General features: G+C 28.7%; 2 protein-coding genes across 7 annotated transcripts in view; both read left to right on the plus strand.

Annotated features, from left to right (window-relative positions):
- The window catches only part of LOC127276942 (neural cell adhesion molecule 2), a 1,005,192-nt gene that overhangs the window by 23,748 nt on the left and 967,078 nt on the right, over positions 1–14,366 (plus strand). The gene's annotated exons all lie outside the window — the stretch shown is intronic.
- On the plus strand, positions 241–1,912 carry LOC127276949 (uncharacterized). The gene is made up of 2 exons (XM_051297709.1): positions 241–482; positions 1,122–1,912. Exons 1-2 carry the CDS (start codon positions 329–331, stop codon positions 1,340–1,342), a joined length of 375 nt encoding a protein of 124 aa, XP_051153666.1. The 5' UTR covers positions 241–328; the 3' UTR covers positions 1,343–1,912.

The raw sequence follows: 14,366 nt of genomic DNA on the forward strand, positions 1-14,366 counted from the left end.
GCAATAATGTTCACTTTACTGACCTCCTGGTCCATATGGAGAAACATAGCATGCGCCTGCACAGGTAGCGTAGAGTGACCACAATACGTCTGAGTTGCAAAAAGTATCGTATGTACCATGTGTCATAGGCGCATAATATAATATTTATTAATCATAACATTTTACAAATTTTTACTATTTACTTATAAATAATGTAATTTAAAAAATTTTACTTTTAGAATCGAAAAAGAAGAAAAAAAACATTTCACCCGTGCCAAGGACCAATACACAAAAAAGTTATTATGGACTTCCATATTTAAACCCAGAAAAACAAAATGTTTTTTATTCAATGCCGAAACCCGATGAAGTGGCGGCAGCAACATCTTTTGATGATGATTTTTCGTCACCAAATTCGTCTTTAATTCAATCAGCACAATCTTCTTCTCATGACTGTCCTTCAGCAAAATCTTCATCAATTAAAGGAAAACAGAAAGTCAAGTCGGGTAAATGTTTATTTAATGTCGCCTATTTTCCGTAAAAGTGCCCTTTTTACTTTTGGTCCCTAAAATTACCCTATTTGGACAATTTTCCCTAAGTGTCTATTTTTCCAAATGTTAATCAATTTTAATTTTTATTAAAGAAAACATTCACTGATAAAAATTTTAATCAATAATCCAAATTTATTTAAAAAAAATTTTAAACGATAAAAATTCAAGCATTTTAAATTTTAGTGAATTTAAAATTCAATTATTCCAAATTGAAATAAATTTCAGTTTTTTGTAAATAATTGAATTTTAATAAAATTGAACTTGTAATTTTTGTAAATTTGAATTGCCGAAGATTTTTTGTACATATTTCACACAAAAATTGAATTTTAGAGTATTTTTAAATAATTCAAAGTTTTTTAAAGAATTAAATTTTCGAAGAACTTACTGTAATTATTGAAAATAGTTTTTGTTGAAAATTAAAAAAATTATTGTATTTTGGAAGAGCTACAGTTAAGATTTTATTAAATAATTGAATTTCAAGAGAAAGAATATTTAAAAAAAATATTTTTTAGGATCACTATAAAGCCTGAATTTTACATTCATGCTTTCTTGTTGGGAATTCTAATTTAATTTTAATATTTTACATGTTTTTAGCAAGCAAACTATGTAGCTGGAAGGATGATGATGAGGTGCTTCTTCTCATTAAAACGTTTCATGATTTTACTAAATCAAGAAATAAAATAATTTTGGGAATGGCATTTTGGAAGAAAGTCCAATCGGAAATGTTTGCCAAATCAGGATGCACGAAGACTGCAAAGCAGTGCGAATCAAAGTGGAAACAATTAACTAGATCATACAAACAAAATTTATTTTAAAAAAACCAAACTGGTGAGGAGCCAATAACTTGGGAATTCTTTGATTATATGCACGAGATTATGTTTGAGAAACCGGAAATTAACCCTCCAGCTTTAGCTTCAAACATTGAGGGTTACAGAAGAAGAATTATAGAAATAGTTAAAAAACTTCTAAAAAAACAGTCACGACAAACAAACTGAGGAGGAAATCGTGGAAGAGGAGAAGGAAGGGGAAGAAGAAGAAGAGGAGGAGGATGAGGAGGAGGAAGAGGAGAAGAAAGAGGACGAATTCGAAGAAGAAAAAGTATTAAAAGAAAAAAGAAAAGTTTTTAAACAAGATATTAAAAAAAAACGCCATAATTACAAGAAATCTTCTTTCGATTTACACAGAGAAGAGGCAAAAATTCGACATAAAGAGAATTTAGAAAGAAAGGACAAACTTTTGTTCTTAATGGGACAATTTCTTAAAAAGAAAAATAAAGGAAAGAAAAGAAAGTAGACGGTCGTTCATTACGATTGTCTTCATCATGTTTTCTTATTCTTTATTCGTTTTTTTAAAGAGAATTTCAAACAGTATTATACTTTTTATTAACTGGCACGAGTGACCGTGTTTGTTAAACTGCGGTTTTTTTATAACTTTCTATGTAATGACTATGATTTAATATATATTTTATTATTATACTTTAAACACGATTACGATTTTGATAAAAATTTATCTGTTAAATTTCATAATTTTGTTTGTAAACATTGTTTCTGCATACTACTGCCAATGAAAATGTGCAATATTGGCAGTCTTCATATGTACATACCTACCAAAGAAAAAGTTTATTTTATTAGAAAAATATAGATACATATGACAAAAAGGATTTTTTCTTAATCTTAATATTTTTCAATTTCATCAATTTTTTTTATCCTACCGTCATTCCTGACTTAAAAAAAATCATTTACTTTTAATCTTTTAATTTCTATTTTTTACCAACAGTCCATCGGCATTCACTAAATATAAGCAAAAATTTATAATTTCGAATTAAAAAATTAAGATAAATATCACAGTCCATGGCTAACATAAGATTATATTTATTGCTGTTTCTAAATCAAAACATAGTAATGCACTAAGATTAATGCTAATGAATTAAACAACTGAATGTAGTTACAAAATTTTAAATATTTAATTAAAAATAAAAATTTTATAGAAATTATCAAAATAATCCCTTTTTTTATGCTTAAATTTTAAAATAGTAATTGTTTTAAATTAGAAAAAATTGAATTAAAATTTTTAAGAAACCTAATTTTATTAAAAAACCTATTTGAATAAAATTCTTCGAAATTTTAATTATTTTTGAAATTTTGAATTTTAAATATTTTTTCAAATTTAACTAATGTCAAAAATCATTCAAAATTCAATTATTTTTAGATGCAATTTGCATTTTTTGATAACGCTCTTAATCCTAAACAATAGATGAATATCGCTTTAATTGTTGCTTTTCGAAAAAATTCACTTATTTAGCAATTTTTGAATAAACATTTTTCTAAAATTTGATTTATTTTCAAAAACTTTAATAAAATTCATTGAAAATTTCAATTATTTACATTAAAATTTTACAAATTTTCAATTATAGAAAAATTTTTCAATTTCATATTTTCAAAAATTCAACTGTCTTAAAATAATTTTAATTGAAATTTTTCAAGAACATATTTTTTCAGAATTTTAAGTAATAACTTATTCAAAACTTGAATAATTTTTAAAAATAAATATTTAATTATTATATACCTTGTAACGGGAATTTAATCCTCGATACTTTGATTTTATGAGTTCCCCGACGGATGGTCGCGAACAACTCAGAGACCCGATTCAATGGTTCCAAAAAAAAAATATTATAGTTTTTAGATTTAATTATTTTTGTTGTTTAATTTATTTTTAATGTGGATGCTGAGGATAACCGTCGAAGATCGCCGTTGGATTGCTGGTCAACTTGGTTTCTCTATCTTCACCTCAATCCCTGTGGATTGCTATAAAATGTCAAACTTTGCCGTGAGGAATATTCAAAAGTACGAGTTACGAGATTTAAATTTTGCCTCCTTTTGTCGTCTGCTGCGCCAACCTCAATTTATATTATGAATCAAAAACCGAGACATATGATGGATGTTCCGGATAAATCTATTCAAAATACGTCGCTGAAAATGTATTTATTGACAAAATAATAAATACAATTTGATTTATACAAAAATTGAGAAGACTTCTTCGTCATTTCCTGTCCATTGACCGGAGACTCTATTGCAAAGGCCCTGAACTCAACTCCGCTTGTTGCTCGATCCTAGGTGGTGGTTCCGTTCTTTGGTGAATCAACCTAGTGGAATCTAGTCTCGTTGGAAGAGTCTTGAGAGATAAGGCAAGAAGAAACATCATAATTTCGATTAATTGGATATTATCTAATTACGACGACAATTGGTAACCTGGGCCCCCCCTTTTTTTAACTTGATACTTCACTGAACCACATTTTCACCGGCGAGTGAGACCTAACCTGCAAGACAAAATAGGAGAGGAAAAGAGGAGAAATATTGCCTGCCTAGACCACGTTTTCGCCGAGGATCTTTCTCTTGCTGCGACCACCGTCGAGGGAAGTCATTTTTGAAGAATAATTATCTTTTACCCTAAGTGACAAATTATAGTGTAGTGCATCCAAGCTGTATTTATCAGGTGAGCCTTTTGTTTTCAGCAATGATTCTGTGTACATTTAATTGTTATAGCGAGCTACACGAGACAATTTCTTTTGCTGTATGAAATAATGTTTTGCTGATTAGAGAAAATTATTATTGTCGAGATTAGCTTGCTGTAATAATAATTGGCCATGAGCCCTGATATTTACATTCAATGTTGATTTTATTTTGCGGTATCCTTTATTTTTTTTTGATTTTTCCCTTTTTGTGAGTTTATCCCAATTTTGCGAAAATATGTTGTGAATTATTGTTAATCGGTCTCTGAGTTGGCAAGAGCCTCTAATTATAATAATTAGAGTAAATAAGTTAACCTTATTTTGTAGTTTTTATATTAATTTTGTTGTTTTTCTTCGATTTGACTAATTGTGTTATTTTGAGTGATCTTATTTTGTATGCAACTTGCACAGGTATCCATTTTGCGTTTTCCCATAAAATTTATTAATTTGTTTTTCTTCCTTTTTTTTGAGAATTGTGTTCATTAGGTATCCTAAATTTTGTGTATTTTCCCTTATTATTGAAGATTGTTAACCCCGATTAAATTTTTTGAGAATTTAATTATTTGTTAAATTAGATTTAAGGTTACTTTTGAATAAATTATGTCGAATTATTTAAAATAATGCTTTGTTGATTTATGATGAACCTCCCCACTCTCCGTCTAATAAACTTGTAAATGAGCTAGTACGGAATAGCCGGGAAAAATTATTCTTTTTCTTGCTCTAAATTAAAATTTAGTTTTTATTTTTCTGTTGATGTTGAAATTGAGATTTTATCATTTTCCAATTTTTTTTGTTTTACTGAAGGTGTCCCAAGCAAGGACTGGCGCCCACCCGATTTTGTTATTTTAATTTGGGTAAAGTTAGAAAAAGGAAACCCGTATAGTAACTAATAAATTATTTTATAATTTATCACGTTACAACCTACCTATTATTTATTTTTCTATAGCAATTAAAATTTTCAAAAAATACTCTTACAAAATACAATTATTTAAAAAAGTTTTAACTAAAAATTTCGCTAAAACTCTGTGGCAACCCTGTTTTAATTAAAAAATGTACTTAAATTCATTAATTTTTAATTGAAATTTTTTTTATATAAAAGATAATTATTTTGAAACAGTTTTTATAGTTTACAAAACGATTCTATCGTCGGGAATTGTGCGACCTCTACTTTTGTAATGACTATATGTATAAGACAGCCTATATCTTAAAAAATATTGAAAGTACTTAAAATTTTTTCATTTTTTTTTTCAAAAAGCTATTAAAATTCTAAGAAAATGGCACCTTGGCGAAGATAATACACATATAACAAATTTAAAAATTAATATAGAAAATATTTTTTAAGAGTAAATCGGGGCAAAACCTGTCACACGCGCTTGCGCGCTTGTAATTTTGTCAGTTTAATAACAATTATGTTTAAATGTTATAATTCTAAAAATAATAAGCAAAATTAATGCATTTAGATGTTTTATTTTGGACAATCAGTAAAATAATAAAGATGACAATATTACAGTAATGAATTGTTAAAAAAATATTATCGATCGAAAAATTAAAAATATTACATTATTTGACATTAACACTAAAAATTGTTAAAAAATAATGCTTGGATTTAAAGGGCATTATAGTCAGGATTATTTTAAATTAAAATACAATTATAATAATTTCGAGAATAATTTTTAATACAAAAGTATAACCCACCAATAAAAGTTTTGATATCATCGTTGCTGTTGTCATCTTTTTGAAGTTTAATAAACAAATTTTTAACCTAGTTCATTTTAACCTGTTTTTTATATTATTGTTAATTGTTATTTAATTGAGAAAAACCAATTGCAAGACACAATTTTGTGTAATTATTATTAAAAATTATTATTTTATTGTTTTATTTAATATATTTTATGGTGTATCAACTAAAAAACTGATAGCACTTATTCTCGAATCATTACCTCGAATATTGGAGCTACTCTCATAAAATATGGAACCAGATACCGATGATTTGCTTTTAAAAAATATAAAATATGTTTTTTAACAAATATATTTATATAGAAACTTAATATATTTCTTCTACAATGATATTATAATAATTTAATACAAGAAAAGTAATTGGAAATACATTTAATTTGTATTGTTAAAATTAAACTTTCGTCAATTTAAAGTATATGAAGAAAATATCGAATTGAGTAAATTTGACAGCAGTGAATTTTCATTATAAGAGAATATTTGTTTTAGTATCGTCGATATGAAATTTGATTGGTGCACCATCGGTAACTGGTGCAATTACCCTACTTACATTCTTAATTTATTTATCAAATATTTGAAATAGCATTAGTTAATAAATAAATTAATTAATATATTATATTATTTTAAAATCTCAGAATTTTGCATTCTTTTCATTCTAATCCTTACAATTTTATACCTAGTCAACTGAAAGGATTAGGAATTATTAATACACTTCAAAGATTTCATTCCTATCAATACGCTCCTCAAAATCTCACGCAGTCGATTGCAAGGAATACAAATTTTAAATTTACTTTCATAATTTCCCATTTCTCTGAATACGCTTCTAAAAATCAGACTCTGTCAATTGACAAAAATACAGATATCTAATTTACTCTCCATATTTTTTATTCCTTTCAATGTGCATCTAAATTTTGACGCTGTCGATTAAAAGGAATAGACATTTCTAGTGTACTCTTCAAACATTTCATTTTTTTAAATTCGCTCCCTACAGCCGCATTTAGTCTATTGAAAGGAATAGACATTTCTAATTTCTTTCAATTCGCTTCTAAAAATCGTCGCTGTCGATTCAAAAGAATAGAACTAAAACTTAGCGCATTCAGAAAAATAAGAAGTTTGAATTCTTTTCTATTGCCTTTTTTCTGTTGAGTTACTGATAGCAATAGAAAAGAATTAATTTTACTGATATTTTGATGTTCAGTGGAGAATTGGTTCCTGTCGGAAATTCGCCCATTCAGAAAAATTAAAAATTCTCCATTTTAGATGGAATATCTGGAAATTTTAATCTTTTTTTATTCCTCGCTTCTTACCGGGCAGATATAACAATATTTTATTTTAAAAATATAGTTATGAATGACAATGAACTTGGGATACTGGCTGCTGCAACCATTGAAATTATCTTCAATGATGAGGAGGAGGAGGAAGATGATAACATTGCAATGGAAATTGCAAGTAGGGAGAGAGAGGAGAATGCAAAAAGTGAAAATTTTTTTGAAATTGTCATGCCGAACTACTTATTGTCAGGTAATAATAAAATTACATAAAAATTATAATAAACTTAATTAATCAAATGTTATAATTAATTATTTAAATAATTAAATATTCATTTCGTTTTAAAAGATATCTATAATTTTTAACAGATTTTTAAGGTCATTTTAGAATGACGAGAACAACCTTCGAACAACTAAGTTTAATACTGGGACATGATTTGAACACTCCACGTTCAAACGTCCCAGTAATGAAGAAGTTGGCTGTAGCAATTTGGATTTTTGCTAATCAAGAGGTATATAGGTATTGAACATTTTTTCTTTTACATTAGTAACAATTTTTTTAAAAATTAACATGGTTCGCTTAGCATTTTATCAAAAAGATTAAAAAAAAGAAAAAATTTAATGAAGATCAGTAGCCGACAGATTTGGCATCGCCTTATCAACTACTTGGGAATGCACGCTCGATGTCGCTTTTTGTCTTTGTATGAGGGCCAATGAGTTTATATGGTGGCCAACGCGTGAAGAAATCATTAGAAATGAACATGAATTTCGTCAACTAGCCGGATATCTGGGAGTCATTGGCTGTGTGGATTGTTGTGAGATACCAATAAATGCACCCCATGAAAATCCTGAAAGTTATTTCAATCGAAAAGGGTACTATTCGATAACTTTACAGGGTAGGGGCCATACTTAAATTACGTAACGGCTGACAGGGGGGGGAGGGGTTGCGAATAGCTGTTACACTTTGTTACAGTAGGGAGGAGGGGGGTTGCTGGATGGTTGTACGTACTTTTTTTTATTTTAAGAAACGAATTACAAAATTTATTTACTGATAAAATTTTCTGGAAATTAAATTTGGCGCTTATTTACGGAAGCTGCCTCTAGCGACTCTGGTGAGTGGAATCGGCAACTAATGTTTGTAAAACAGTGAGTCCAACATAAGAGTGAATTTCAGTGCTACAGGTGCATGTCAATGTGTATTCCCATATTTCGTTGGATTAGTTTCTTTAATAAATTCATTGGAATTAATTTCTTCAGCTGAAGATAGCTGTTTGTTCCATTATTTTGTTTATATTCGTTTCTTATCGACCTGTGCGTCAGTTCTATTTAAAAGTATTCATCTTTTAAATGTGAGCCTTATACATTTAATTTTTTTTATACTATTATAAAAATATGCAATTTCTTTTCCGTCATAAAAATGACCTTTTTTTTAATATTATAAACATGTGTGTTAAATTGAGCCCAAAAATGTTCACCAAAGACTGACAGCGTTCTACGTTGTAGTATTATTCCATAAAAGTTTATACGTCATTTATGATTTTATATAATATGTAATACATTGTTGCTATAAATTTAATAAAGCAATTTATCGTTTCTTAAATGCAGTTTCTACCTATGGTCACAAAAATGCTCTCCATAAAAAATATTTAAGAATACCCTGTCAATATTAGAAAAATTATTACGTACAATGAGGGGGGAGGGGGGTTTCATATTGCGTTACGAAACGTTACATAGGGGGGGGGAGGGTGTTGAACTGGCTCTTAAAACCGTTACGTAATTTAAGTATGGCCCCGTACGTGTGATTCGAAAAGGCGTTTCATTGATGTCTTCGCGGGTTGCTGTGGTAGTGTCCACGATTCAAAAGTATAATTGCAAAGTGACATTAACAAAGTAAGTGATCAATATTATGATGATTACTTCCCTTATGCAACGCACATTCTTGCCGATAAAGCGTACGATATAAAATTTAAATTATTGCCTTCGTATAAGGACAACGGGTATTTGACGAGAGTCGAAAGATATCATAATTTTATTCATTCGCAAACCCGTCAAGTTATTGAGAGGACTTTTGCCTTATTGTTGAGCCGTTTTCGTAGGCTTAAATTGTTGTACGTACAAAACGTTGAGTACGCTCCGTTAATTATTTTGGCCTGTTGTTGTTTACATAATATCTGCTTATCTGTAAACGATGAAACCATTGGCGAGGAACCAATTGTTGTTCAAGATGATAATGAGCATCAGCACTTTGATGACGATAATAATGTTCCGCTACTTCCGATTCCTCGGGAAAATGAAAATATTCGATTATTTAATGACGACATTCGATTAAATGAAAACATTCGCTTTGACGAAAAGTTGAAACGCGAAATTATTGCTAATGCTTTGTTCGACAATCACAGAAGGTGAAATTGAAAAACTGAAATTCGAAAAAAAAACTGTAAATTTTTTTAAGAAGTGATGGTTATTATTATTATTTTTCAAATGGAGGTGTTTTACGAATTCGTTAAATATATTAGCAATATAAAATTATCTTTGATTAGAATTTTCCGCAGAGAGCACCGAAATAAATTAGCGCTTTTGTTAACTCGTCGCTAAGTCAAAAAATGTATATTAAATGTAACTGTAAGCGACAAAAAAAAGACTGTAAACGAGCAACAAAACAGTATTTTTGTAATTAAAATATTTTTTTAATTTATACATGTATGTTACATACATTTTATATATTTACCTACATGATTAGATTTTATCGTGAGCGCCGAGAAATTTGCTCCTTTGTATTGACGCGTTACCTCCCGGTAAGAAGCGAGGAATAGAAAAAGATTAAAATTTCCAGATCTTCCATCTAAAATGGAGAATTTTTAATTTTTCTGAATGGGCGAATTTCCGACAGGAACAAATTCTTCACTGAACATCAAAATATCCGTAAAATTAATTCTTTTCTATTGCTATCAGTAACTCAACAGAAAAAAGGTAATAGAAAAGAATTCAAACTTCTTATTTTTCTGAATGCGCTAAGTTTTAGTTCTATTCTTTTGAATCGACAGCGACGATTTTTAGAAGCGAATTGAAAGAAATTAGAAATGTCTATTCCTTTCAATAGACTAAATGCGGCTGTAGGGAGCGAATTTAAAAAAATGAAATGTTTGAAGAGTACACTAGAAATGTCTATTCCTTTGAATCGACAGCGTCAAAATTTAAATGCACATTGAAAGGAATAAAAAATATGGAGAGTAAATTAGATATCTGTATTTTTGTCAATTGACAGCGTCTGATTTTTAGAAGCGTATTCAGAGAAATGGGAAATTATGAAAGTAAATTTAAAATTTGTATTCCTTGCAATCGACTGCGTGAGATTTTGAGGAGCGTATTGATAGGAATGAAATCTTTGAAGTGTATTAATAATTCCTAATCCTTTCAGTTGACTAGGTATAAAATTGTAAGGATTAGAATGAAAAGAATGCAAAATTCTGAGATTTTAAAATAATATAATATATTAATTAATTTATTTATTAACTAATGCTATTTCAAATATTTGATAAATAAATTAAGAATGTAAGTAGGGTAATTGCACCAGTTACCGATGGTGCACCAATCAAATTTCATATCGACGATACTAAAACAAATATTCTCTTATAATGAAAATTCACTGCTGTCAAATTTACTCAATTCGATATTTTCTTCATATACTTCAAATTGACGAAAGTTTAATTTTAACAATACAAATTAAATGTATTTCCAATTACTTTTCTTGTATTAAATTATTATAATATCATTGTAAAAGAAATATATTAAGTTTCTATATAAATACATTTGTTAAAAAACATATTTTATATTTTTTAAAAGCAAATCATCGGTATCTGGTTCCATATTTTATGAGAGTAGCTCCAATTTTCGAGGTAATGATTCGAGAATGAGAGCTATCACTTTTTTAGTTGATACACCATAAAATATATTAAATAAAACAATAAAATAATAATTTTTAATAATAATTAAACAAAATTGTGTCTTGCAATTGGTTTTTCTCAATTAAATAACAATTAACAATAATATAAGAAACAGGTTAAAATGAACTAGGTTAAATATTTGTTTATTAAACTTCAAAAAGATGACAACAGCAAAGATGATATCAAAACTTTTATTGGTGGGTTATACTTTTGTATTAAAAATTATTCTCGAAATTATTATAATTGTATTTTAAATTTAACATATGTGACGCTCCACGAGAAAAGGGACCTATCGCTACAAAAAATTAATTTCCAGTTTTATATGCGAATCGATAGTATTTGAGTTGCTCTTTCATATAGAAATGTCAAAAATAATGTTTTTCTAATTACTTTTTTTGTAATAAAGTAAAAAAAATTTTGACCCTGTCAATCGCGTTCCAGCACGGACTACGGAAACCATCCCCACCACCACTACACTAGTATACTTGTTGTATCCGTGAGACGTAGGAACGATGTCGTAGTAAGGTAGTGGGGCTGATTTTCGCTGGCGCGTCTCAGCCAATCAGAACGTTCGACTTTAAACGCCTTTCCTGTATAATTCTGTTTTGTCGCGATAGGTCCCTTTTCTCGTGGAGCGTCACATATATTAATATATAAATTCGAAAATTTAATTTTTTTATAATGTGTAATTTTCATCGTAAAATGTGCAATATGCTTTTTACTTAAACAATAAAATGTTAAAAATATGTCATACCCTCGAGAATTGAAACCGAACATCGAAAAATTGGTACACGGACATCGACAAATGATGATTTTGCTGAATTTACTTTTAAAAACAATTTTTATGTAACACATTAATTTCTTTTATAAAAATCAATATTAAAAATTAAATTCTTCGTCAAAATATACGAAATAAAATTATTTAATAATAAAGAAGTATACGAAAGTCCCGCTCCATTATATGCTATGCTGTTGAGACACGTGTCCTTTCAAGAGCTCTGTTACGAATCTAAGGTTTACTAGTTTCAGACTAGATCAATTTTAAGGTTTATAAAAAAAGTCGTATCACAGAGAGAAGCGTTAGGTATTTCGATTTTCTTGCAGAGAAAATTATTGAAGCTAAAAGTTTGCTCCGGAATGAAAAGTTATCTTTCCCTTAACCTTGGAGGCTTATGTGAAATTAAAAAATGAAAACTATTTTATTAAATGTAAATAATTTACGTTATGTAATTAATTATATATATATATATTTTTTATTAATTGAAAAGTCTCGTACAAGACTTATTATAATATTATATATAATACAATTGTATATTTGGTTTACATTAACCACACAATTGTATATTTGGTTTACATTAACCACACTTTACAAAAAATTCATTCAAATATTTACAGGCAATAATATTAGGTTTAGCGATCAAAATTTCAATATTAAGCGGAAGCCGCAAATCAATTTTTTGTATGTTTTTAATAAAATCTCTTCTTTCCTTCTCATACAACGGGCATTGCCAAACTACATGATTCAAGTCTTGAATCTCATACGAACAAAAACATGAGGGGTCATTAATTATTCCTATTCTTGCAAGTGACGACGAGAGATTATAATGATTAGCCCTACATCTATTAACCGTAACAATTGTTCTTCGAGACAAATTTTTTTTTCGAGTACCAAGGACAAGATTTTTTATTAAAATATTTTTCAAAATATTGTTTGCCCTTACTCAAAGCCTACTCTTTTAAAAAATCTATTGTACAATTTCTCTCTTCCTCTTTAAACTGTTCATAGTAATCCGTAAATGGAATTCGGATAAGCTCCGATGGCTCAAAATCCGTAGCCTCCTTAGCATTAATATCTGCAGTTTCATTGCCATTTATTCCTATATGTGAAGGAATCCAGAAAAATTTTACTATTTGTTTAGAATTATTGTCAGCAGTAAGAGTAAAAGCTTTTTTAATTTGAAAAATAATAGAATTCGTTTTTATATTCCAGTTAATTGAGTTTAAAGTATGTAATACACTCAATGAATCAGAAAATATATAAAAATCAATAAGAGGGTTATCATTTATTATCTTAAAAGCATTCAGAATAGCATAACTTTCAGCAGTATAAATTGAAGCCTTACTGTCCATTGACATTCTGACTGTAATATTTAAATCTAGACAGAAACATGCAGAGCCCACAGACTTAGAGCCGCGGATCTTACTACCATCTGTATATATAGCACATGCACTATTTACAGTTAAAAAATCTGATAGCAATTGATTAGGACAATCAATAGATCGCAGATCCCTACCCAATACTGTGTCAAAATCTATTTTAGTTATTAAAGTTTTATAATCATTACAGTAAATACTTGATACATATTGGTTTGTACAGTTATTTTGAAACATATTTTGAAGACAATAATCAACAATTTTAAGTTTACCTTTTCTTTTTTTAAAGTTAGAGTAACATCTAGTTAAGTTATTTTTAGTTAGAGAGTTTTCAAAAGACATGATTTATTGTAACTAACATTTACACAGAAATTTCGCACGCTCCTCAATCAGAGGCAGTTTTGATTCCCCAAGAAGAATATTTTTAGGAGTACTACATCGATAACCAAGAGCAGCCCTAATAGCTGAGTACTGAACACTTTCTAATTTATTTCTATTATTCTTTTGATTAGGAAAATATATAAAGATGGAAAATACAATTATTGAGCGTACAAAACTCTTAAAAAAAGTTGTAAGTGTTTCTGGGTTTTGGTTCAAAATTAATTGTTTTAATTTTAAACGACTAGTTTGAGAAATTCATACTCGTATATATATATACTCGTTAGAGAAATTATAATTATATTACGTCAGTTATTTACATAAAATAACATAGTTTCCACTTTTTAATTTCAAACATTATGGAAAAGCACTACATTAGAATATTTCCAAGAAACGCGCAACGTTTCAACAGATAAAATCTCTCACCTCAAGGGCAAGATTTTTTTTTCTTCTACAGTCGGTTCGTGTAGCGTAGTCGGTTAGGTTATTCGTTTGCGTTCGTCGCGTCGCGTGTTCGACCACCTGTTCCCCCAAATTTGTTTTCAAAGTTCTCTTCGGAATGTCAGGTTTCTGATAAATATTTAGGTAAGGACTCGCGATTACAGAAATATTTTGTTACTGATTTGTTTTATTTTTTTTAATATGCTTTTAAAAACCGTTATAATGTCAGTTTAAGAAAGCTGAAATGGCTACTGCTTTGCATTTTCCTAATTCCTATCAATACGCGTTTTAGACCGGTGTCATGTCAATTCAGGAGAATAGAAACGACTACTGATTTGTTTCACTTTTCTTATTCCTTTCGATGCGCGTTTCTGACTGGTGTCATGTCAATTCAGGAGAATAGAAATGGTTA

The sequence above is a fragment of the Leptopilina boulardi genome, unplaced genomic scaffold, assembly GCF_019393585.1.
Source record: "Leptopilina boulardi isolate dan_hultmark-lab unplaced genomic scaffold, ZJU_Lbou_2.1 LbouV2_161, whole genome shotgun sequence".
Lineage (NCBI taxonomy): Eukaryota > Metazoa > Arthropoda > Insecta > Hymenoptera > Figitidae > Leptopilina > Leptopilina boulardi.